General features: G+C 49.1%; 1 protein-coding gene across 4 annotated transcripts; it reads left to right on the plus strand.

The window, feature by feature from the left end:
- Positions 1-7892: 7892 nt before the first annotated feature.
- Positions 7893-25959, plus strand: SEC14L4 (SEC14 like lipid binding 4). 4 transcript variants are annotated; one of them, XM_032309325.1, is made up of 12 exons: positions 7893-8098; positions 11646-11721; positions 15907-15950; positions 16254-16313; positions 16446-16634; positions 17913-18008; positions 18325-18385; positions 19351-19434; positions 19775-19881; positions 19959-20098; positions 20190-20359; positions 21485-25959. In XM_032309325.1, the coding sequence occupies exons 1-12, from the start codon at positions 8045-8047 to the stop codon at positions 21595-21597; spliced, it is 1194 nt and encodes a 397-aa protein (XP_032165216.1). In that variant the 5' UTR covers positions 7893-8044; the 3' UTR covers positions 21598-25959. The 4 variants fall into 4 exon arrangements, with proteins under 4 accessions (XP_032165216.1, XP_032165217.1, XP_032165218.1 ...); XM_032309326.1 differs by lacking the exon at positions 7893-8098 and adding an exon at positions 11192-11291; XM_032309327.1 differs by lacking the exons at positions 7893-8098; positions 11646-11721 and adding an exon at positions 16089-16138.
- The last annotated feature ends 211 nt before the right edge of the window (positions 25960-26170 follow it).

Consider the following 26170-nt stretch of genomic DNA (forward strand, 5'->3'; position numbering starts at 1 on the left):
GGGGCGATACTTGCTCCAACTTGCACTGTTGTTTGCCTTAACTAGTGCTCAGCTTTGTTTATCTTTTTTTTTTTTTAAGATTTTATTTATTTATTTGACAGAGAGAGAGATCACAAGTAGTCAGAGCAGCAGGCAAAGGGGTGGGGGGAACCAGGCTCCCTGCTGAGCAGAGAGCCTGATGTGGGGCTGGATCCCAGGGCCCTAAGATCATGATCTGAGCTAAAGGCAGAAGCTTAACCCACTGAGCCACCCAGGTGCCCCAGCTTTGTTCATCTTTGACATTATGAAATTAGACAGTGTGGACATAGGACATGTGGAAAACCCTGTGGAGCAGTGCTTCATATGATGATGACATCATCAAATCTTCCTAAGAGGGGGCCACCTGAGCCCAACTGATCCTTCATTTCCTAGGAGAGGAAGCCTCCAAGGAGCTCAACTGATAAGGGAGAATATTAAAGAAGCAAATCAGGTCAAAATATAAAAAAGCATTAAAAAAACATTGTGGAGGAAGGACAGGCATTTTATTATTTTTTTATTTTTTAAAGATTTTATTTATTTATTTGATATCAAGAGAGGGAACACAGCAGGGGTCGTGGGAGAGGGAGAAGCAGGCTTCCCGCCGTGCAGGAAGCCCCATGTGGGCCTCGATCCCAGGACCCTGGTGTCGTGACCTGAGGCAAAGGCAGACTCTTAAGGACTGAGCCACCCAGGCACGCCAGGAGAGGCATTTTTTTTTTTTTCAAGATTTTATTTATTTATTTGACAGAGAGAGAGATCACAAGCAGGCAGAGAGTCAGGCGTGGGGGGGGGGAGCAGGCTCCCCAACAAGCAGAGAGCCCTATGTGGGGCTCGATCCCAGGACCCTGAGATCATGACCTGAGCCGAAGGCAGTGGCTTAATCCACTGAGCCACCGCGCCCCCCCCCCTTTTTTTTTTAAGACAGGACGGGCATTTTAAGTTGTAAGCAAACAAGCAAAACTTCTGTAAAAGTTGTAAACTTTAAATCTGGTTGAAGTAACAAGTAAAGTTTATAGTCAGTTCGGTGTGGCTTTAATTCCCTTTGTGAGAAAACCCCAGGTTCCATGTCCCCTGCTCTGGCAAATTGGCCCATAACTCAGAACCATAATAACAAGGAGTATCTGGTGAAAATTTTACACCCAAGTTACAACTCCAACAAAGTAACAAAAGATGAATATTGAAACTCAGCAGAGATGTCAAAGTCTAGAGTTGGAAGCCTGTGGGGAGACTAGAGGGAGATATCAAAGCAAGTAAAGAAATAACCAATAAACACATGAAGTTCAAGTGGGATGTCTAGGAACAAGCCTTAGTATAATTGTAGTAATTCTGGGGATCATTGGATTTCTGCCTTTGCTGTTCAGAGTAATCTGAAGTGCTCAAAACTCTCCGTTGGAATGAATTTCTAATTTAATAATTAATTTAATAAGTCCCACACACCAGGCCCTGAGCACTACTCAGCCTTCCATATTCCCCAGGCAAGTCTGCCCACAGGGTTATGGTCTGGGACAGAGGTGAGGCTCTGACATGTCCATGATCACCATTTGCTCCTCTACTTCCTCCCCTACGTCCACCAAGAATTTATGCAACAACCTCCTGACAAGTTTCCTGTTCTGAATATCTTCTGTCTAGGTCATTCCTCACCCCTGGGCCATGGTTCTCTTCCTGACACTGGGGGAATCACATCGGTTTCTCCTTCTAAAACTTTCAAAGGTCCCCCACGAATGAAAGGGCATTGCCTGAAGTGCCCAGCCTGGCCTGAAGTGCCTTCCTGACCTGACCTCAATCTTTTTGAGGCCCCTTCCTTTACAGCCACTCTCTCCTCTCTTACCTCTATGAGTTTCTTGAAGTGGTCAGCTCTATCTAGAATATTCTTCTCCCATTCCCACCTAGAGGCCCAGCTCAAAGACCATCTCCTCTGGGGGACATCCCAGGACAGGACACCCCTTAGTGCAGTGTTCTTGCTTATACCTTTACTAAAACACTCTATCTCCAGGGTGACAGGACAGGTAGTAGTTAAAGATCCAGGCCTTCGGTATAGACAAATGAGGGTTCAAACCCTAGTTCTGGGTCTTACCAGCCTCTTAGTTGCTGCACATGCAAATGAGCACACTGGTACAATGGTGAGCACAGAAAATATTGCCTGTGCCTTCATGGGGTTGACAGTTAAGGGGATGAGTCAAATAGTTGAGCCAATCAATGTCTAATGAGAACAATACTCTGGAATACAGAAACAGGGTTCTGTTTGAGCATTTAACTGGGGAATCAGAGGAATTGCAGCACTAACAAGACAATGCAGAAGGAGGTAAGGTAAGATGGTCAAGATGAAGAGAATAGCATGTGCAAAAGCCCTGTGGTAGGACAGAACATCAAGGGGAGAGAGATCACTCTGTACACTCCCTGCCTGATGTTCTGTGGCTTGGTAAAGGCAGACCTCCTGGCTTTTGTAGAGAAAGAAAGATAGAAATTCACTTGTGGCCCCAGACCCCTAACCTATGTTTTTTTCCTAGTCCTAGGTCTTCAGAGAAGTTGGTCAGGCTCCCACTGCTCACCTCTCTCTCTTTCTCAGGCCCTTGCACCATCTCCCACCCTAGAGTTAAAGAACAGAGGGGATGTGGACATGCCACCCTGAGGTCACCCTGAGATGGTGGTGGGAGCCAACAAACCTTCCCCCAGCTGCCCTAAATCCTAATCTTTACCTCCCAGGCAGGCTCAGGCATGAGGCCACACCCACCCCGGGCATCTGTGTCAGGGAGACACTCCCTCCCAACCCCTGCACCAGGGGTAACTTATGCCCCATTCTACATATTTGGAGGGACATCCAGTAGCATTTGTTGGGCTGAGATGTCTGCAGGATAGGACTGAATTAGCCATGAGGTGGGGCAGAGCTGGCAGGGGCTTCCGCAAAGACTGATCCCACTCCAATAGTGGAGATGCCGTTTGTTCACCCCCCACAGAACTTCCTTCAGTTGGCAGGCTAGACTACAGGCTTGAATTAGGACCACAAGCAGGCCACCTATGGCCACCGACAGATGCCTGGAGTTTCCAGAGCACCCAGAAGGTGGGAGGGAGAGACAGTGAGCGCAGTCAGTGGGCAGAAGATGTGAGATTAAGGTTATACACCATCACGACACCATCCCTGTAGTTTAGCTTCTCAGCCCATGGCTCGGGGGACCGAGAGAATGAGCTTGGGAAGGTTGGGAGGTAGATAGACCCATCACGGAAGAGGGGCATCTTCTGTCCCCACAAAGCCTCAGCATCCAGATGCTTAGACTGAAAGTCCTCCATGCCCAGCCAGTGGCTGACGTTCAAGGAGGCGGCCTCACCCTACAGTTTCAGAGGAAAGACATCAGTGCTGTGTCAGCATGACAGGACCTGAGGGTAACCTGGATGCAGGGAACTTGTCAGGTAGAAGGACACGGCATGGTGGTGAGTGCCTGGACCCAAACCAGCCTATCTGGGTTCCGATCCTGGCTTTGTTGCATGCTGGCTCTCAGACCTCAGAGGCTACTTGAACTCCAGTTTCCTGGTCCCTAATTGGGGTAATAATCATGCCAATGTCAGAATGCACCAGGAGGACTAAGTGAATGAAAGAAGGCAAAGAAGGCATTGTCAAAGAAGGCAACTGCTAACCACTTACAGTAGTTTGCTGGGATTGCCATAACAAAGTACCCCAAACCAAGTAGCTTACACAATAAAATGTATTCTCTCCCAGTTCTGGAGACGAAAAGTCTAAGATCCAAGTGTCAGCTGGCTTGGTGCTTCCCATGGGAGGAAAATCTGTTCCCTGTCTCTCCTCTGGCTTCTGACAGGTTCCCGACAATCTTTGGCATTTCTTCGCTTGTGAGAGCATCACCTCCATCTCTGTCCTCACAGGGTACTCTCCCTGTGGGCATGTCTGTATCTGAATGTTCCCTCTTCATAAGGACACCAGTCACTTTGGAATAGGGGCCCACCATTCTCTTGTAGGACTTCACCCAAATTAATTACATCTGCGAAGACCCTATTTCCAAGCAAGGTCACCTTCTGAGATACTGGGGATTAGGGCTTCAACATATGAATTTGGGAGGGGACACAATCCAACCCAAAATATGACATGTAGCTTATTGAGCATTTGAAATGTGGCTAGTTGGAATTGAAATGAAAGACTGCATACTGAGCTGAAATGCTAAATACACACTGGGTTTCAAAGACTTAGTACAGGGGTGTTTAGGTGGCTTAGTTGGTTGAATATCTGCCTTTGGCTCAGGTCATGATCCCAGGGTCCTGGGATCGAGTTCTGCATTGGGATCCCTGCTCGGAGGGGAGTCTGCTTCTCCCTCTGCCTGGCACTCTCCCTGCCTGTGCTCTCTCTCTCTGACAAATAAATAAAATCTTTAAAAAAACACACACACACAAAGATTTAGTACAAAAAAAGAATGCAATATATCTCACTATTAATTTTTAATGAGATAATTAATTTATCTCATTTATTAATCATATCGATTATGTTTCAAGATGATAATATTTTGAATACCCTGGTTAAATAAAGCATAATTAGAATTAGATTTTTAAAAACGTGGGTGCTAGAGAATTTAGAGTTACCTATGTGGCTTCCATTGTTTATCTCTTGGACGTACTAAACTAATACTTACAAAGCCCTTAGGACAGGGCCTGGCCCATGGAAAATACTGGCAAGCCCTTGATAAACAAAGCCTTCTCTTAGGAGGTGACTCCTTACTTGTGGCATTTTAAAAATACAACTTTTCTCACTTCTCAGAGCTGGGAAAAGCTGGGAGCACATTTCTTACCCGACTCTTCTTCTATTGTATGGATTTCATTTTATAATCTGGAAGCATATGGCATATATAATATGGTCTTGTCTTTTCCAAATTGTTTCGTGGTATTTTTTTACATGTGGTTATAAACTCTTCATCAACCACATTAAGCACTGTGGCTTCCTAAAAAATTGTTTCCAATTTTCCTATTAACAGTGCACACCTCAATTTTAAGCTGAAAATCCTTTCTGGTAGTTAGGATTAAAAAAGAGAGATTTAGGAGTGCCTGGGTGGCTCAGTGGGTTAAAGCCTCTGCCTTCGGCTCAGGTCATGATCCTGAGGTCCTCGGATAGAGCCCCACATCAGGCTCTCTGCTCCGAGCCTGCTTCCTCCTGTTTCTCTGCCTGCCTCCTCCTGTTTCTCTGCCTGCCTCTCTGCCTACTTGTGATCTCTGTCAAATAAATAAATAAAATCTTAAAAAAAAAATAGAGAGAGAGATATTTATTTATTTTAGAGAGAGAGTGTTTGGGCGGGGCGGGGCGGTGCTCAGAGAAGGAGGAAGAGGCAGAGGGAGAGTCCCAAGGAGTTTCTGAGCTATGCGGAAGCCTAACTCGGGGCTCCATCTTGTGACTCTGAGATCATGACCTGAGCTGAAACCAAGAGCCAGTCGCTTAACGGCCTGAGCCACCCAGGCACCCCTGTTAGTTAGCAGTTTTACTGGACAAAGTGATAAAATATTGAAGGATCCTAATGCACTTTGTCAGGTAGTTTCCTAGAAAAGGTGAACCACTTTCCAGTCCACCCGCAATGTATAAATGTCTCCATTTCACCAACTTCTACCTTTATCATAGTATTATTTTAAAAGTTGAGTGTGGAAAAAAAAAAAAAAACAGTTGTGGGTGTATGGGCGTGTATGTGCATTTGTGTGTGAGCCTTATTTGGTTTGCTCTGTTTCTATTTTGTTGCTGATTTGGCTGAGGTGGGGGCGGGGGGTAGAGTATCTTATTGATTGTATCCCCATTTCTATGATGACCTGGAGGGTTAGCATTTATCCACTAGATCATTTCCCCTGTGCATTTTCCCTTCTGATAATTAGTGTTTTGAGTCCTTTGTCCATTTCTTAGCGCCTTAGTATTTTCCTTATTAGTTTACATGCATTCTTTATAAAGATATGGATTTCGCACATTTTATTTTTTACAAATTCTCATTAGCAACTGCTGACTTAATTGTGTGTCTTGCTTAACAGATTTTTGTATTTTTATGTAGTCAAATCAATTGATTGTCCCCTTTGTGATTTCTGTCACTGCTTTCAAGCAAAGGCATGCCCTTCCAGAGACATGGTGTCTATTTCACTTTCTTTTAGCTTTTTACACTTTTTCTTTTTTGAAAGATTTTACTTATTTATTTGACACAGAGAGAGAGAGAGATCACAAGTAGGCAGAGAGAGGGGGAAGCAGGATCTCTGCTGAGCAGAGAGCCCAATCCCAGGACCCTGAGACCATGACCTGAGATGAAGGCACAGGCTTAACCCACTGAGCCACCCAGGAGCCCCATACACTTTTTCTTAAATTAAGATTTTAAATCCCTCTAGAACAGTGCTGTCCAAATCTTTTTTGTTTGTTTGTTTTAAGATTTTATTTATTTACTTGAGAGTGAGCCAGAGAGCAGGAGTGGTGGGGAGGGTCAGAGGGAGAGGGAGAAGCAGGCTCCCTACTGAGCAGGGATCCTGATGTGGCACTTGATCCCATGATCCTGGGATCATGACCTGAGCCGAAGGCAGTCGCTTAACAGACTAAGCCATCCAGGCACTCCAAAATCTTAAAAAATAAATAAATAAAATCAAATAATTCTAAAGTATATATTAAAAAAAGAAACAGTTGAAATTAATTTGAATAGTTTTTATGAATTTATTTATTTATCCCAATATATCTTATTTATCCCAATATATCAAAAAAATTCCCACAACATGTAATCAATATAAGAATTATATTTAATTATATTTGTATATTTATATATATAAAATAATATATAATATGTATAATATATAATATTATATATAATATATTTATATATTAATTATATTTAATTAATTAACGAAGTATTTCATTTGGGGGGTATCACGTCTTCGAAATTTGGCATGTAAGAGCCCATCTCTGTTTGCTCTAGTGACAAGCAGCAGTCCCAATACTTAACAGCCACAAGTGGCTCGTGGCCACCAGATTGGTCCGCACAGGTCTGGAATTTGGTTCAACCCAGAGGGAGGGGCAGAGGGGGAAGTGTTCTGATGGTCTGATCTATCTCCCCTGCACCTTCACCTTCCACCTGCTCCTCTTGACAATTCCTGCCCGGCCAACCTGTGTTTTTCTCACCTTTCTCAGTGACCTCTACCTGGTTCCTGGATGCCATGTTGGCCACCTGTGTCAGTCACCCACCACCCGTGGCCTCTTGACTCCACCCAGGGCTTCCAGCAACTATAGCCACCTGCCTTCCGGCTACAGATCCTACCCAGGGGCTCACCAGGGGGCCATCCCAGAATTTCCAACTCTGCAGCTCCCTGCTCTGGAGAAAGTATCAATAATAATAGTAATTATAAAACAGTATTCCTAACATTACATACTGACTGGATGTGGAATGCCAGACTAATCCGTGGCAGATCTTCTTACCTAATCCTCCTGACCGTCTTGGGACTAGAACCTTTTTGCCGGTAAAGGCTCCTATCAGTCAGTGAACACAGAAGGTGGGGGAGGGGGGAGCGCGGTGTGCATGGCACAGCCTACAGTCAAGGCCAGGGGAGGGAGGTTGGGGTCCCAAGGGCCGAAACTCCTGAGGATCACCTAGAGGGTTGAGACGGGTTTATGAAAAGTTCCTCCATTTTGCTGGGAAAGAGGATCTAGGTGTGTTCCCCACAACTTGCCCACATCTCCTTTATGACTCCCTCCCGTCACCTGCCACGCAGGAACCTGTAGGATTCCCTGATGAGGATGCTTGGAGATAGCAGCGTCTGCTGCCTTCCCCTCGAGTGAGCGTTCCGGGACCCGTCGGGGGCGGGTCACCTCCCTGCGCGCTGTAGGGTGCGTCCTAGCCACCGCCAGCAAAACACCCGGAGCGGAGGCGAGAAAGCAGCGGGGCGGGGCAGGGCTGGCGCTCTCCCGTTGGGGCGGGGCCAACATCTGCTCGCCCAACGAAACCAGGCAGCTGCAGCGAGGCCAGGCGGCGGGCCGGCAGACTCCTGGCACACCTGCGCCCCTCGACCCCTGAGTCCGCCGGGCACCATGAGCGGCCGAGTCGGGGACCTGAGCCCTCAGCAGCAGGAGGCGCTGGCCAGGGTGAGGGGGCTTCACGGGTGGGAGGCTTGGGGAGGAAGGAGCTGCTGGACGCTGCCCACCCCGGGTGGAGCCCCCATTGTTTAGATGGAAAAGGGACCCTTCAGGGCATCTTTGGGTCCAGCTCACCGTGCCCCTGGGCACAGTGGCTGAGGCAGACATATACGGGACACAGGACTTGAGCACTTCTCCAGGCTACACTGGGGCTGAATCCAGCTTTCCACTCCTGACCACAGAGTCTTGGCCCTTGTCCCCTGGTTGTGGGAGTAGGGTGGTGCTGCCATCCCTCTGGGCAGCCTTGGGCAGACAGACCAGCAGGTCTCCTGCTCTGATTGTGACATTTGTTTGTTTGGCTTCTCTTTGTGGTTTTCAGACTCCTGGGGCACAAGCCTTCTCCCTGTTGTCAGTGTTTCTGTTAAAGGGGAATGGAGGGGGTTTGGAGACACTCCTTCCGGCTGCAGCTGAGAGTGTCACGCCCTGGGGAAAGGAGAGCATATTCTGGTCTCAGGGGCCACAGCATTAATTTGATTTGGAGATGGCTGGGCCTGCAAACTGTGACTTCAGGTTAGGGGAGGGAGGTGACGGCCCTGGCTCACACTTTGGGCCCATGAAGGGCAGGCTTCAGGCTTGTGGAGAATGGTTTCTTTTGCGGCTCCTACCCTGGGAAGGGTCCTCCAGGAGGAGTGAGGACCCCTGATGAAGGAGGGGGACCCTGGATCAATTCTTAGTGAAGGAGAGAAGGGTCCAGGTGAAGAGTGGGGGGCCCTGGATGAATTCCCAGGTAAAGGAGGAGTTTCCAGGAGCAATGGGTCCTGAGCTGAAGGAGGAGTCCCCAGGCGAAGGAGGAGAGGAAGTCCCCTGTTTAGCCCTCTCTCTACCCACTGGCAAAGGCCTCAGGGGAGCCCTGGATGCTAGGCTCATGGGAGGGACTGGACACCTGGCCGACACCCCCGTTGGGGGTGAACTATGACGGAAATGCTTGTGGGTCAAAGATCCTTAAACAATGTAAAAAGAGGTTATTATGATTTTGTTTCCATTATTTAGAAGAAATGAATGCTAGTTGTTTTAAAAATTAGGGAGAAAAAAGAAAGTAGGAAAAAGAAGAAATCACCCACGGTCCCAGAGGTCTAGACAACCACTCCTAGGAGCATTTCCTTCTAGGTTTTTCTGAAGCCTAGTTTCGCCACCTGTGGTCACGCTGCCAGAGGCTGCCTTCTCCATAAGGCATCATTGTTAAGATAGTTTTTCCTTTGGGGCACCTGGGTGGCTCAGTGGGTTAAAGTCTCTGCCTTCGGCTTGGGTCATGGTCTCAGAGTCCTGGGATTGAGCCCCATGTCGGGCTCTCTGCTTGGTGGGGAGCCTGCTTCCTTCTCTCTCTCTGCCTGCCTGTCTGCCAACTTGTGATCTTTGTCTGTCAAATAAATAAATAAAATCTTTAAAAAAAAACAAAAACAAAAACTGTGAGACAACAAATATTAAAAAAAAAAAAAAGATAGTTTTTCCTTTTTTTCCTTCAAGTTACTCCAGACCCTTCCCAGTACCTGCTTGTGGCTTTGTTTTTTTTGTTTGTTTTTTAAGTTTTTTAATTTATTTGAGACACAGCGAGAGGGAACACAAGCAGGAGGAGTGGGAGAGGGAGAACCCAACTCCCCGCTGAGCAAGGAGCCTGATATGGGGCTGGATCCCAGGACCCTGAGCCAAAGGCAGATGCTTAATGCCTGAGCCACCCAGGCACCCTGTGGCTTTCTGTTTTACTTGATGTGCGTTCCAAGGATGGGGTGGCTTTGAGACTGGAAGATGTGGACTCCTCATGGCCTTGAAGCTTCCTTACTCTGTCCCCCCTCCAACACCCCAGTCTCCATTCCCTCCTCCAAGAAGCAGTGATGTGATGTGACTTTTTCTCCTCCTGCCTCAGGGTACATCCTGGCATTCAAAGGAGGGACTCTGGTAACCTGGAGGGGGTGAGGGGTGCAGAGTTATTGTTATGTCCTCACTCTCCCTAAAAAACTTCCTCAGGAGCCCAGAGGCTGCACCTGATCTGTGTGCCTTGTGGGTACTGGGGACTCGGGGTGGTGATGAGAGCTGGTGCTCTTGCTCACGTTACTTGTTAACATTGGAGATGTTTCATCTTATTTGTTTTTCATCATGTGACCAATACATGAACACTTTCTTGTTTTTTTTTAAATTTTTAAAATTTGTTTAAAAAGATTTTTATTTACTTATTTGACAGAGAAAGAGATCACAAATAGGCAGAGAGAGGCAGGCAGAGAGGCAGGCAGAGAGAGAGAGGGGGGAAGCAGGCTCCCCGCGGAGCAGAGAGCCCCATGTGGGGCTCGATTCCACGACCCTGGGATCATGACCTGAGCCAAAGGCAGGTGTTCAACCGACCCAGCCACCCAGGCGACCCCAAACATACTTATTTTAAACATGATCCATAAAGCTAAAGGAGGTTTGGTGGACGGCTGTCAAGATAGCTTCCTATGGTTTTGCTAGCATTGGCTTCTAATCCTAAAGTTCCATTCACAGGTTCGCCTGCAAAGCCACCCCTCCAGGGCTTGCCTTCATCTCCCTTAGTCCCCATGAAAGTGAAGCCTCTTCTCTGTCCCAGACCTGAGCCCCAGTCCCATACCCAGACTTTAAAACTTTAAAAAAAAAAGATTTTATGTATTTATTTGACAGAGATCACAAGTAAGCAGAGAGGCAGGCAGAGAGAGAGGAAGGGAAGCAGGCTCCCTGCTGAGCAGAGAGCCTGACACAGGACTCGATCCCAGGACCCTGAGATCATGACCCATGCCGAAGGCAGCAGTGTAACCCACTGAGCCACCCAGGCGCCCCCCTACCCAGACTTTAAACTCTGCCTGTAGGCAGAGGCTCCTGTCAGCAGGTTAGTCCCTCTCTTTCCCCAGCCTCAATAGCACCTGATGAGGCATCCCCTGCTTCTCTTGCAGCTCCTCCCTGCTGACCTTTGCCTGGGGCTGTTTCCACAAAGACTCCACTGCCCAGAGCTCTGGGCAATCCACGTTTTGCAGAATGCCCACATTTTTCTGGCACCGGCTACAAGCCAGGACTGCCGCTAAGTGCTTTGCCTGTACACACTCCTACGATTGGCACAAGTTCATCTTTATCCCACTTCACAGATTAAGAAACTGAGGCTCAGAGTGGTTAAGTAACTTGCTTCCAGATCTAGACCCTCAAGGTACAGTATCAAGGGCAAGGTTCCTAAATTCTTCTCGTTTGCCTACATCCGATTCACTAGGGATCTTTGTCAAAATAGAGAAAGCAGGACCCCACCTCAGTCCTGTAGAATGAGGATCTTGGGGAGAAAGAGAACCCCCAGAATTTGAGAAGGACCCAACTCTTCCTGCCATGGTGGGCTGAGGGGTGCTCCATTCCCGGATGGCAGTCAGCAGCTGCCGCTAACTGTGTGGTCCCCACCCTGCAGAGTCCCTGGGTAGGACTGATTAACAGACTGAGTTCAGGAAGGGTTGTGGTGGGGTTGGGAGCCCAGGGGTCACGGGAGCCCCTTTGACCATTATATCTCCCCCCTCAGTTCCGGGACAACCTCCAGGACCTGCTGCCCACCCTGCCCAATGCTGATGAGTACTTTTTCCTGCGCTGGCTCCGAGGTGAGGCTGGCAGGACCCGGGGTGGGGGTGGGCAAAGGGGAGAGAGGGAAGAAGGGGTTCAGGAAAGCAGGTGCAACTTTGGGAAACAGTGCTACCGAGTGGGAAATGTAGGCTCTGGAATCATCCTGCTTTGGGTAGAACCTGAGTTCCCCTCCAAATTGGTATGGCACAAAAACTCCATTGAGCCTCAGTTTCTTAATCTGTAAATGGGATGGGAACACCTCCCCAAGGATTGCTGTGAGCACTAAATGAGAGAGTGTAGCACCTGGCACTGGGTGGGCATATGGTTGAGGTGAGGTTAGAGTTCACACCTGGGAGGTTCTCAGGATGACGGTCCCGGCCGGGCCTGGAGTCAGATAGTCCCAAATATACTCTTCAGGACTTGCCTGCAGGTCTATCTGCAGATCCTTGAAGAGAGCGCAGTGTCTTTCCCTGAGGGAACTTGGCCCAGCAAACACTTCAGGAAGTGGGTGCGATTAAAAGTAGAGAAGGAGTTTCTTCCAGGAATTGCCACAGGAGTGTAAAATTAGAGAAACAGAAACCTAGGGGGAGAATTCATTTCAATTCAACACACCCCCATAGAATGGATTCTGAACTTGAACCAGGATTTTGAACTTGAACCAGAAGGTTGAAATCAGGCCGGAAAGTACACACACAGTGAGATGATGATGCCAGCCTTGGAATTGGGCAAACCTGTGATTGAATCCCAACTCCGCTGTGCTGGCAGTGTGACTCCAGCAATCACTCATTGCTCTCGGCCTCACTTTTCTCTTCTGAGTAATGGGTATAATATTGGTCTCCCATCTTCCAGATGCTGTGAGTCAGACATTAGGTCATGGGCAAGCACAGCACCTACACCGAGGAAGCCCTCCCTTCTGTTCTGTTTGTTCTATTTGATTCTATTTTTTAATTATTTTAATTAATTATTATTTTCTACAAACTATTTTTTAGAATGGTTTTAGGTTTACAGAGCATTGTGACGGTAATACAGGAAGTCCCCACACACACTGCACCCAGTTTCCCCTATCATGAACGTTTTCATTCCTATGGTACGTCTGTTACAATTCATGAACCAACGCTGATACATTATTATTAACTAAAATTCCTACTTTGTTAAGGTCACCTTAGTTCCTTTATTCCAGGAGCATATCCAGGATGCCATGTTACATTTAGTTGTCATCTCCCTAGGCTCTCTTGGCTGTGGCAGGTTTTATTCTGGGTTTTTTTTTTTGTGTGTGTGTGTGTTTTATTAAAGATTATTTATTTATTTATTTATATTTGTCAGATAGAGAGAGAGAGCGCGTGCGCAAGCAGGGGGAACAGCAGGCAGAGGGAGGAGCAGGCTTCTCGCTGAGCAAGAAGCCCATATGGGACTCCATCCCAGGACCCTGGGATCATGACCTGAGCTGAAGGCAGTTGCTTAACCAACTGAGCCATCCAGGTGTCCCTTCCATTGTGCTTTTTTTTTTTTTTTTAAGATTTTTATTTATTTATTTGACAGACAGAAATCACAAGTAGGCAGAGAGACAGAGAAAGAGGGAAGCAGGCTTCCTGCTGAGCAGAAAGCCCAATGCGTGGCTCAATCCCAGGACCCTGGGACCATGATCCAAGCCGAAGGCAGAGGCTTAATCCACTGAGCCACCTAGGTGCCCCCCATTACGCTTTTAACATGTCATGTCCATGTCATTCTCCTGGGCTAAAGAAGGAGTGAGGACAGTAGATTTCTTTCTTTCTTTTTTTTTTTTTAAGATTTTATTTATTTATTTGACAGAGAGAGAGAGAGCACAAGCAGGGGGAGAGGCTGAGGGAGAAGGAGAAGCAGGCTCCCCGCAGAGCAGAGGAAGCCCCATATGGGACTCAATCCCAGGACTCTGGGACCATGACCTGAGCCAAAGGCAGTGGCTTAACCAGCTGAGCCACTCAGGTGCCCCAGGACAGTAGATTTCTTGAAGTCCCATAAGACCTCTCTCCTCCTCTGGAGTCTTTCTGGATTTAAAAACCAACTTTTCCAGTCCCTGGTGCGTCATTGAGAAAGGAGTGAAATCACAGACACTGTAGGCTGCTGGGTCATGGCAAAGGAGAAGGATCTAAGGTTGGGAGAGAGGAGACAGGGTATCCTGATGCCTCCCACTTTCTGCTGAGGCAGACCAGCTGACATAGCCCCGTCCCCTTCAACTTCACCTCCGTAGCTGCCCTCCCTGCCTTACTAGCTCAACACCTGGGCAGCAGGAAGGGTGATCTCTGGGGCTGAACTTGGAGTCTTTTGGCTCAGGCCAGATGCAGAAGGGCTCACCGTGACCTTCCTTCAAGTCCCTTCACGTTTTGTTTTGTTTCCATCCTATGACTGCGTATCTCTGCCACTCAGATGCCAGCTCCGTGATGGCAGGGTCCGTGCCTGCCCCATACTTCCAGCCTGGCACGTAGTAGGTGCTACTAAAAAAGCTATGAGTGCCCATCAATAATGCCCAAACCACTTCCTGTAGAACAAGAAACCGCCCTAGTTCTCAGTAGGAAATCTCCTATACACCAGAGTTATTTCTTTTAGAAGCTAATAAAAGAACATTATAGACAGTTATGCACAAACAAATTTGAAAATCTCAATAAAATCTGTGCATTCCTTTAGAATACACATATAAGGCCAAAATCCAGCAAGAAGAAGATAGAAACCTCCAAGACCAGTAAATATTAAAGACATATAAATGGTACTAAAAAGCTTCCTTCCTTCCAAAACCCAGACCCCAGTGGCTTTACAGATGAATTTTCCCAAAGTTTTAAGATTAGCTGATACCTGGTTTTACAAATTGTTGGAGCTGCTTTAAAATATATATTAAAAAGTGAAAGTTACTTTATGAAGCTTGGGTTAATTTGATTCCAAAATTAGGTCAGGACAATAAAAGAAAATTCTAGCCTTGTTACACTTGTTAATGTAGGTGTAAGGAAGCCTAAGGGAAACATTACATAAAAGAATACAATAAGGTATTTAGATTACACAGCATGATCAGTGGGAGTTTATCTTAGGTGCAGGAAGAATTCAATATCAGGCAATCTATCAAAGTCATTGAACACATTTATAGAATTAAAAATGAGAAAGTATGTGGCTATCTCAATGAAGGAAAAGCATTTGAAAAGGCTCATCTCCTATTTATAAGATAAAAACAAAATAAAAATTTCTTAGCAAACTAGAAATCGAAAGAAATTTCCTTGGCTTGGCTTGTTAACATTTATGCAGCAAACACCTTACAATACGTGTTGCCAGTTAAGAAGTTTTAGATGCATTTTCTTTAAAGTCAGGAACAAGGAAAGGATGATGTCAAGCAGCATCATAGTTTAAACAGAACTAGAGATCCTTGCCAACATTATAAGGAAAGAAAAAAGTAATCTAGTCTATAAAGACTAGAAAGGAAGAGTTAAATTTCTTTTCCAAGTTTAGAACATTCATTTCTAAAATAAAGCATCACATTTTTAATTAGTGAACTTATATCTTCAAAATAAGTAACCACAATAATAGTTAATAATTTACTAAGAAGTCCTTGGGAACCAAAAGATATTATTCCTGTTTAACAGATTAAGAAACTAAGACTTAGAGAAGGTAGGTGAATTGTTCAAAGTTGCACAACAACTAAAAGGACAAAACTAAAATTCAAACCCAAGTCTGTTTGACTCCAAAGCCTATGCACCTCACTACCCCTAACACCAAGGGGGTTTGTGTGACTACGGGGACATCAAATACTACAGGCCAGATCAGCCTCTGGGCTGAAAAGTTTACAAAGGCTTGGCTACTGAAATCAAGGACTTCCAAAGTCTTCTAGAGAATTAAGGATCCTTGCTTTTTAAAAATGTCCGGGTGTGCCTGGGTGGCTTAGTTAGTTGTTTGAGAGGTCAACTCTTGACTTCAGCCTAGGTCACAATCGGGGTTTTGAGATAGTGGGGAGTCTGCTTGAGAGTCTCTCTCTCTCCCTTGCCTCCCCCTGCCGCTCCCTCTCTTTCCCTCGCTCTCTTTCTCTCTCCAAAATAAATAAATAAATATCTTTTTAAAAAATAAAATGGTAAAAATATGTTCAGACCCCCCAATATATTCTGGTATGTCATGGAAAGCTCAGGCTCCGTGTTTCCTCCTGAGTCTTCAAAGAACTGTGAGTTCTAGACCCAGCCTCAAGCCTTCTCTTACCTTGGCTCTTTTTGCAGCTCGGAACTTTGACTTGCAGAAATCTGAGGACATGCTCCGGAAGGTGAGGCCCCATTCTCATGAGTCTCCTGCCTCCCACACAGTGGACCCCAGGGATCAGTAACAAAGAGAGTAGGAACCCATGCCCTGTCCTGTTCTTGCATGTTTCCTCCCTTCCTCCTTGGATCCCTTTCTGCATCAGACCTGGATCCCCCACAGCCCTCTTCCTGGCATTGCCATCTCCAGTTCTAGGTCAGTAGAGCCTGGGGTCTTGGGGTCTATAGGCAGAGGGACCTCGCCTAATACCCACAACGGCCTTCAAGGCCTTTGTGGTAGGCAGTCTTCAGGTCCTGCCATTTCTCCACAGCACATGGAGTTCAGAAAGCAACAGGACCTGGACAACATCCTTTCGTGGAAGCCCTCAGAGGTAAGCCTCATGCAGCATCCCCTCCAAGACCATCAGATACCCCTCATACCCCTTCCCCAACATCCAACCTTCTGATGGCTGATAGGCTGGTTTGAGTCAGGACCTCACACCAACTCCAAACCCCGTGCCTAGGTGATCCAACTGTACGACTCTGGTGGTCTGAGCGGCTATGACTACGAAGGCTGCCCCGTGTGGTTCGACATCATTGGGACCCTTGACCCCAAAGGTCTTCTCCTGTCAGCCTCCAAGCAGGAGCTTATCCGGAAGCGCATCAGGGTCTGTGAGCTGCTTTTGCGGGAGTGTGAGCTGCAGAGTCAGAAGGTAAGTGACTGGGTCCAGGATTCGAAGCACATGGAGGGCCTGATCTGTCTAATGGGAGGCACCAAGACCAGGCAGGAGAGGCATGCTGCCTCTGCATCTCCCCAGGCCTCAGCACTCTGGGCTTTGTTGGGACATGGCTTCCCTCGCAGTCACCCATCTGTGAGTATCTAACGTGTGTGTGGCACTCCCTGCTGGCGCGTGCCAAGGATCACCGAAGCCCCTTCCCCGCTGACCTTGGATGAGAGGCTGACCTTGAGTGCAGTGAACACTCTGGCTTTGTTCCCTGAGAACCCTGGGAACAGTGGATGGTCAGCTTTGCTTATGGAAAAGATGTGCCTAGTTGGAAACTGTGTAACTATAACATGATGGAGGAGCTATTGCTGTGGGCTAGTGGCTCTTGAGACTTGGCACATTGTCGTGGGGCCCTAGAAGCTAATATGGAATTGCTACCAAAAAAAAAAAAAAAAAAAAAAAATTGAGTCCTATGGGGCATAGGGCTTCCAAGTCAGGAGGACCCACACCAGTCTGTACAGATCTTCTCTTTGCCCTGACTCTGTACTTCCTGGTCCATACCCTTCAGAATGAATCTATTGCCAAGTGTGGTCTGTTGGCTTTGTGAGTCTAAGTGTCTCCATGGGCCTAAGAGGACCCTGGGCGGGGGAGCTCTTGTGTTACTTCGGGATGACCTGCCTGATGGTGAGGACAGGACCTTTGTCTCCAGTGTCTGTCACGGTGCTGGACACCAAGGAGCCCTTGGTACAGAGATCTGTGACATTAACCGGACAAAAGCATGTGTCAGGCACTGGGCTCTTTGGGAGTTATCTCACTGAATTGTCCTAGAAATTCTTTCAGAACCTGGAATTATTCCCACTTTCCAGAAGGAGAAAATAAGGCTCAGAACGGTTAAAAACCCACCCAAGGCTACAGAACCTGCCAGCAGTGTAGCTCTGGTTTGACACACCTTGGGACTACAGACGCTGGCTGACCTGGCATACTGTTGTACAGGGAGATGCCCGATGGACAACAAATGAGGTCTTTAATTCTACTGTTAACTAATTCCGGGCATTCGTGTTGAGCAAACAGTGTGATAAGGAATCACTGTGCCAGGGCTCAGAATGCAGCATTTTCTTAGCCCCTAGGTGGGCTCAATCTTTTTGAAAAACCCTGTGGGCAGTTGCGGGCAGGGGTAGCAGGAAGGTGGAAGCTGTACAGGGTCTCCCTGGCCGGGACCTTCTGGCCAGAGTTGTCTGACTTATATCTCTGTGTTGTCCCATGTAGTTGGGCAGGAAGATTGAGACAGTGCTGATGGTGTTTGACATGGAGGGGCTCAGCCTGAAACACCTGTGGAAACCAGCTGTTGAGGTCTACCAGCAGGTGAGGTAGGCAGCTGGCTCCAGGACAATAGGGAGCTGCTGTCCACACCAGCTTCCAGTCCATGGAGGAGGGATTACCCCCCCACACACACCGCTGGGGCCCCCAGAGCTGCCAGTGAAGCTGGCCTGGGATCCCCCACTTCCAAGGACAAAGAGGAGCATGAGTATTACAGCGGATGAAGTACATCTCCTGGGGGAAGGTGGGTGGCCAGGGGGTGGTGGTGGCAGGGTCTCCTATCTCAACAGCATTAAAGGCCACCAAATCCAGGTATAGAATGTGTTGAAGCATGACCTTGACCAGACTTGTCTTGCCACAGTTTTTTGCCATCCTGGAAGCAAATTATCCTGAGACGATAAAGAATTTAATTGTCATTCGTGGTGAGTCCATGATGGGGATGACCCCTGGGGGAGGAGAAGGGAAAGAGGGGATCAGTGGGTAAATCACCCAGTTTAGGGTTTCTCAAACCATCCTTTGTGAAGATCAGGAGTTTTTTGTTTGTTTCTTTTTGTTTGTTTTTTTTGTCAGTCCTTCATAGACTGATACTTTCAGAGTATACAGAATCTGCTCTGATATGTTGCAGCAAATGTCAAATAAGTTATAAGTTTCTAAATGTAAATGGGTGTTTTCTTTACTTTATTTTTCTCAGTGTGGAATGGTAACAGATTGTTCAAGGACCACACTGGCTGGGAGATATGTTTGGAGTGGGAATGGTCCCTGTCTATGACGGTTGTACAGTGAGGGGCCCACCATGTGTGCTCTGGGGTCAAATGATCTGCTTTCCAATTTGACTAGCTCTGTGATTGTGAGCAAGTCTACTTAACTTTACTAAGCCTCAGTTTTCCCAGTCTGTAAAATAGGGATGCAATGACAACATCCCGTAAGACAGCCATGAGGTTAAATGAGACAGTCGGTGGAGGAGCAGCCTACAGAAAGTGTCCAGTCAGTGTGAGCAATTCAGGTGGGACGTGAGGTCAAATGCAGATGCTCCATCTACTTACACCCAAGAAAATTCCGAGGCAACTTGGAAAACGTGTGAGTGTGGACAGGAAGAGGCACTATTGGGAAATCTACATTACTGACACCCTACAACTGGGTGGGGGAGGCAACCCTTTATTGAGAGCCAGGCACTCTGTCATGTGTTATGCATACATAGTTTAATTTATCTCCATTTTATAGTTAACAGCACTAAGACTCAGAGAGGGTGAGTAACTAGCTGACGGTCACACAGCAGGGAGTAGTAGAATCTAGATCAACCCAGCTCGTATCCAGCCCAGGGCCCTGGCCGTGACTATACCTCTGGTCCTCTCTAGACAGCTTCCCAAGGGAGTTTCATGTGTTTCAGCCCCCAAGCTGTTCCCGGTGGCCTTCAACTTGGTCAAATTTTTCATGAGTGAGGAAACGCAAAGGAAGATAGTGATTCTGGGAGGTGAGTGACTTGGTCTCCTGGCTGTGCCCATCTCTGCCTGGGCAAACAGAGGTCAATGTGAAAGGTCCCATTTCTCCCTGCCTCATCCTCTTTAATCAGGCACTGACTTTGGCCTGAACTCACACCTACACTGAAGCACACTCTGATGAAGCTTTGGGTCCTGGATTCCAGCCTGGGTGGCCACATGAAGCATTTGGGTGCTTTCAGGAGTAGGGGCTCAGGGGAGTGAGCTAAGGGAACGTCAGCTTTCCTCCCTAGGTGTGGCTTCTCTGCCCTCTGTTGAGCCTCCCTGAGCCCCCCATTGTCCCCTACTCCCCACCACCACCTTGCTCCCCCTCAGGCAACTGGAAGCAGGAGCTGCCAAAGTTCGTCAGCCCCGACCAGCTGCCCGTGGAGTTTGGGGGGACCATGACTGACCCTGATGGCAACCCCAAGTGCCTGACCAAGGTACAGGGTGCTCAGAGGATGGAGACTGAGGGTTTATGACCACGGTGTAGTGCTTGCTCACCAGCCTTCACCCACAGATCAAATACGGGGGTGATGTGCCCAAGAGCTACTACCTGCGTAACCAGGTGAAGACACAATATGAGCACACGGTGACCGTGGCCAGAGGCTCCTTCATGCAGGTGGAGAACGAAATCCTGTTCCCAGGCTGTGTGCTCAGGTAGGGATGGTGGCCACGTCACCCCTGGGCACAGCTGGGAGGGGCCTGGAGCCCAGGCAGGTGGTCATCTGTGGGGCCCTGTTCCCTGCAGGTGGCAGTTCGCATCAGAAGGGGCAGACATTGGCTTTGGGGTTTTCCTGAAGACCAAGATGAGTGAACAGAAGCAGGCAGGGGACATGGTGGAGGTGTTGCCCATCCAACGCTGCAAAGCCCATGTGGTCCCTGAGGACGGGAGCCTCACCTGCCTCAAGGCCGGCGTCTGTAAGAGCTGTAGGATTCACTGGAGTCGCCTTCCTCCTTATGGCCGAGAAATGAGCCTCTTGTCCAGGCTGTCCTGCTTGCCCTCTTTTTCCTGCTCTCGGGGAGGGGGAGGGAGTCTCTGCAAGTTACTAGATCCTGTAACGGCTGGGGGAATTGGCTCCAGGATGTTAGGTCTGGTGAGTAGCCCCTGGGTATGGGTAACAGGGCAGAGAGGCATTTTAGAGAGTGGGATTCACAGCCTGAAGCCCCAGACTCAGCTCCTGGGAGCCCCTTACACAGCACTCAACAGGCTGAGAGACAGGTAGGTAAATAGACGTGGGCTACCCTCTAGGGGTCCCTGGCTGCCCAGGGGCATAGGCAGGTCCTTGTGGGAATTCCAAAGAGAGGATTCCTCCATGTGCTTATCCTTCATTCTCAGGCCATCCAAGATAGATGCAATTAGGTCCGTCTCTCCAGAAGCCGCACTCCCTAGGGACAGCACTGACCTGACTCTCTTGGGAACAGTGCTACGAGAAGGGAAACCCAGGGTTGAGGAGCATGAGGTTTACTAATGCTCTGGTTAACACATATCTAGTTCACCTTTGTGGAGAGGGAGAATCAGAAGGGTGGAAACCCAGAAATTTAGATGACTCATCACATCCCAGAGTTCCCTTTGCACCTTGGCATTGAAGGGAATGACTTCTTTGAGAGGCACGATGGGAAAGCGGCTTGTGGAGCTCAGCCCTTTCCCCTGGGGAGAGCAGGGCTCCTCTCTCGGTTGGAGCATCAAGATAAGGGAATCCTGGTCCTTCTCTTCCTTGCTCTGTACTCATCGGGAAGTCCTCTCTACCTCTGTAGCTTCAGCTTCCTCATCCTGAAAATGGGGATGATAGTATTCCATGGGGCTGGTATGAGGGTTTGGAAAGCCGGGAGCGCCGATGAAACTCCTGACACATAGAAGGGGCTGCCGGATGCCGGTGGTTATTCCTCTCGTTAGCCTAAGGCGATGGCTTGGGCAGTGGGCGCTGGGAGCGGGGCGGTGGCCAACCCTCCGGCACCACCTGCAGTCCTGGGCCCATTGCCAAGGGCACTACGCATGCAAATATGTCAGGTTGGCTTTGCGGGATGACTTCTCCACTCTTGCAGATATCCTGCGCTTTGACAACACCTATAGCCTGATGCACGCCAAGAAGGTCAGCTACACCGTGGAGGTGCTGCTCCCAGACAAGGCCTCCGAGGAGAAGCTTCAGGGTCTCTAGGCGAGGAGACCGTCCCCAGCGCAGTGAAGACCTTGGCTGCCTCTGTGCCTGTGCTTTTCAACCCCGTAGCTCTCCCTCCCTGTGCCCTGCCCTCCCAGGCACAGGGGCAGAGCAGGAAGGGGACACCCAGTCTGTCGGCCACACTGAGGATTCAGACAGGCTCCTGATCCCCTGTTTTCGGAGACCAAGGACACTTGTCCCGGGACTCACCAACACCTAGCAATCTGGCCTGGGAGCATGTGCCTGTGCCCCGGGCCATACAGGGAGAGCAAAGCATCAAGTCTGAAAGAGCAAGGATGCCCCCGTCTCTGTACCTGGGGACTCAGTGGATGGGGATAGGGGCAGCTGGAGGTGGCCTGGTGAAAGGATGGAGCCAGCTAAGTGATAAAGTGGAGGGTCTTGGTTGTGGGAGGGCACCAAGGCCCTTTAGACTTGCCCTCCTGCCTTTGGAGGGAAGATCAGGAATGGAGCATGAGGCCCAGCAGGGATAATCATGGCCAGGACAAGCCATGCTCGGTCACCCAGAGCTAGATGGGTGAAGACTAAATCTATCAGAATTCTCAGTGACCCTGGCCTCCCTCTCACCACCTGCCATGATCCAGCTGATATTCAGCTTGGGTTCTTTTTGGCTCTGAGGAAGGACTAGGACCATAGCAGAGCTGGAGGGCCATGGAACATGCTGGAATAAAGTAGAATGTGCTGAGTTAGAGCTGCCAGTCCCCAGCGTGCTTATCCTCGACTCTCATTTGCTTCTTGGAGAACCATCGAGTTTTCTTCCATCTTTGTGTCTCGCTAGAGGGACAGCTAAGGGTTGTCTGTCAACAGCCCACTACCCCACCCCAAATGCGACTCTGTAGCTGGCTGGTGATGGCTGGTGATGCCTCCCACATCCCACAGTCAGGATCATCGTGTGCTTGAATGAACGCCCAGTATGAATCAGCACAGTCGCTGAGTGGTCAGATGTCCCTGTTATAGGGGTCCTTGGTGCAAAGGATTAGCATCATGGCTGCCAAGATATTTACCAGAGGCAGGAAGCCTCAGCTAACACCAACATCCAGGTGCTCTGCAAACAAGAAGCCAGCTTGGGCCCCTTTCTTGCTCTCAGATTCTGTGATTTCATTTTTTTCCAGTTAATAGCTTTCCTGATTTCCCAGGGCCTCTTCTTCCCAGGCAAGAAAAGAATGAGGCTTGAGAAGGCGGGGGTCTTCAGGTGAGCTATTTGATGTCCTTGGGGCCCCAGACCCTCCACCTGTGGCAGGCTCCATCATCCATGGTCCAGCACACAGTCTGAAACAGGGGCTCTGCTGCTATAGAAAGCCAATGAACTCAGAAACACAATTTAAAGCCAATGCATGGAGGCATGGCTGATCCAACAGCGTAGGAGGAGTTTGACGAGAAAAAATCTGGTCCTGCCAGCGCCAAGGAGAGAGGGCCAGGGCTGCTGGGTGAAAATCATATGACATCCTTGTGTCCAAGGGGTGCTCCTGCCTCCCCACTGCAATGGGGTCTCCCACCACCACCCTACGGCACGCTGTGGCCCCCCTCCGCGAACCCAGAGGCACTTGGGCATTTCAGAGCCATCTTACTGCAGCACAAGCTAGAGAGGGTGTGGCTGGCTGCAGTTGTAAGGGTCCAGGTCAGGTTTCCCTGGGCCCACCCCATGTCATGATGAGGGAGCTCACAGAGCCTCATTTCAGCCTCACATCCCCAGCCGAAAAACAAGGGGTTCATGGATTTGAACCTGATTCTTGCTTTTCCAACCACCCACAGCAAATTTCCCACAATGTGTTTGCACAGCCTTCTCTGGTTTCCTTGCAAGTAGCAGATTGGTCCTTGTACAAGGGTTTAATTTACACAAATATGGGCCGCCTGGGGAGTGGCAAGGAATGGAGGGCTCAGGGGTTGGGTGTGGACACCAGTGACCTTGAATCTCAGAGCTGGTAGAGTGTACTGCATGTGAACCTGTGAGTACGGTGGTCACCTTGGGAAATGAGGACAGGATGTCCTGTCCAGCAAGGTGGACAGGGAGCTTGTCCTCAGCAACTCCATCCCTCACTCGACACCATCACCTCTTTACCAAAAAAAAAAGGGGGGGGAGGGAGGGGAGTAGCCCAGAGAGGGGCTGGCTCCCCTGAGGTTTGTTTCTTCCTTCTAGTCACTCATCAATGTTTATTGAGTGCCTAGCACCAGGCCCTGCAGGCCCTGGGCACACAGGGTGCTGGGCTTACCCCTGTCTGCTGGCAGAAAGCTTACCTGCACCAAGGGAGGCTGAAGTGATTCTCATGGGCATTATCAAGTGGGCAGCTCAGTGGGGCAGGAGGCAAATTCTGGGGGAGTATCCAGCAAAAAAACAAAAAAAAACCTGATGGGGTATCAGACGTGCTTTGCCAAAGGCAGGGACCCCTGAAGGGGAGCTGAAGGTGTAGGCGAGCCTTCCAGACAGAGGAATGAAGTGAGAACAGCTGTAGTGTGTTTGAAGCTAGAGGAAAGCCAGAAGGGCCCTTGGGTGACGCTGGAAATGGGTCACCGATGTTTGCTGTTTCTTTGTGAATGACTGTGTACACATTAGGTACATTAGTTAATAAGACTATTTCATAATGGAGGTTACAAAACAGAGATTTGTTGTTTGTCAAGAAAGAGTGGCAAAAGCTTGGCAGGAAGCCATGGATCAAAGCTCTTGCTCAAAATGAGGTGGTTGGAAATAGCCAGGCCTTCCCTGTCCAGAGGCGTGGAGGCAGGGCCTTCCTTTCCCAGGGCCCATCTCCTAACTGGAATCCTAACAATATTCCAGGGGAAGCGGGGAAATAAGCTGGGGAGGGGGGAGGTGTTATGTATAGGGTTTTTTGAGGACAGTTGGGAAGGCTTTCCTGCCCCTCAAATCTCTAAGTCAGTTCAGCTCACCTTCCAAGAGCCCAGGCCAAAAGGGACCCCAGTGTGGGACAATCACAGCTTCACAATTACTAGAGCAAGTCTTCGGCACTCCAGGGCTTGGCAGGCCACAGTAGGACTCCTTCCGTGAAACCCCGAAACAGACGGAAACCCCAGAAACTAGCGAGGATGCCAAGGCTGTTAGAGGGAGTGCCGTGGCCAAAGGCTCAGTGTCTAATGGCAGGGGTGGAGCCAGCACCCAGGTTAGCTGCCAGCAGTACCCCTGCCCTGCCTTTCAGAGGACGACAAGGTCAGTGTGGGCAGGTGGGCGCCGCCAGAGAGGGCAAGCCTGGGACAGAGAGGGGCACTGGCCTGGGTCTGAGGAAGCCACCTTTCTGTGGGATGGACCAGGCTCTTCTCCGTGGGCCAGGACAAGCTGATGCAGGAAGCATCACGCCCTCTTTACCAAGGAGGGTGAGGCCTGGGGCAGGAAGTGACTTGTCAGGACACCCAATGTAAAGGGGGGAAGGTAGGATGTGAAGAGGGGTTCATCTATCCAGACAGCCCAGGTGCTAAATGAGCACATTGGGTGGGCAGGCTTCAGGCTTGGTGACTTTAGAGAGGAGGGGGCAGCCATAGGCTTGGGCAGGGTGGCGCTCCACTGTCTGCGACCTCTGCTCTCAGCCACCAGGGGGCGGTGTTGATAGTACGTCTCTCTCCCTGCCCCAGAAATGTGAACAGGACCCCTCCGAGATCTGGCTGGTGAAGGGTGGATTTGCAGGTGGCTTGAGGCGAAGTTCACTGGGCCCAGGCTCCCTGTGGGCCCATGCGGAGCAGCTGAAAGAGGTGGTCCCACCTGGGTTCAGATCCTGGTTCTGCCCCTTGCTGGTTTTCTCTCTAGATCCCTGTAGACTCCATCCTCCATCCTTCGGCTGCCATAATCCGTCATCTCTTGCTTGGGTTATTAGAAAGGTGTCCATGAGTCAGTCTCCCTGTGCCTGTTCCTACCGCCTCCCAGGAGGCTCCACGGGGCAGCCAGAAAAAGCCTTTCTGAAATGAAAATCTGATCATCACTTCCTGTGGGAGCCCTTCCCTGGCTCCTCATTTCCTCCCCGGGAAAGTTCAGTTTTCACTAGTGGCTTATAAGGCCCTCTGTGACCTGCTTATGACACCCGCATTGCAGCTTCACCCAACGACCTGAACTCACCAATTCATCAGACTCCTTCCTGCCTCCCTGCTTTTATTCATGCTGTACCTTCAGTCTGGGACTCCCTTCCCAGTCTTGCTCTGTGCACCCTCGAGGCTCCCAGAGACCTCTTTCCCTAGCCAAGCCCCCTTCCCCAGTCCCTAGCAGAGTAAGAGTCTTGTCTCCATGCTCTTGTTGCAAGGGGCCCAGTGTTTATCATGAGAGTCATCATCTGTCTCGTGTCTGTCTCTTACTCCCCACTGGCTACCAGGCCAGGCTACACTCCCCAGATGTTCAATAAAGCCTTGCAAAAAAAAAAAAAAGATACCATTTACTGAGTGTCTGTGCAGGCCTGCTGCCCTTGTGCTATCTTGTCTGATCTTCATGGCAGGCCTGTCAAATAAATACAGTCGTTCTGGTAATATAGGGGAGGAAAAAAAGGCTCGGAGACATGGTAGTTTGCTCAGTGATGGCGTCAAGACTGGGATTCAGGATGTCTGACTCCTGAGTGACATGTCT

This window comes from Mustela erminea, chromosome 13 (genome assembly GCF_009829155.1).
Source record: "Mustela erminea isolate mMusErm1 chromosome 13, mMusErm1.Pri, whole genome shotgun sequence".
NCBI lineage: Eukaryota > Metazoa > Chordata > Mammalia > Carnivora > Mustelidae > Mustela > Mustela erminea.

What these genes read in the sequence shown, in the direction of transcription:
- SEC14L4 (XM_032309325.1), top strand. Translation starts at nt 8,045, where the DNA reads ATGAGCGGCCGAGTCGGGGACCTGAGCCCTCAGCAGCAGGAGGCGCTG. An exon ending in GAAGATAGTGATTCTGGGAG is followed by an intron (nt 19,435 to 19,774) that starts GTGAGTGACTTG and finishes GCTCCCCCTCAG; the next exon opens with GCAACTGGAAGCAGGAGCTG. An exon ending in ACCCCAAGTGCCTGACCAAG is followed by an intron (nt 19,882 to 19,958) that starts GTACAGGGTGCT and finishes CTTCACCCACAG; the next exon opens with ATCAAATACGGGGGTGATGT.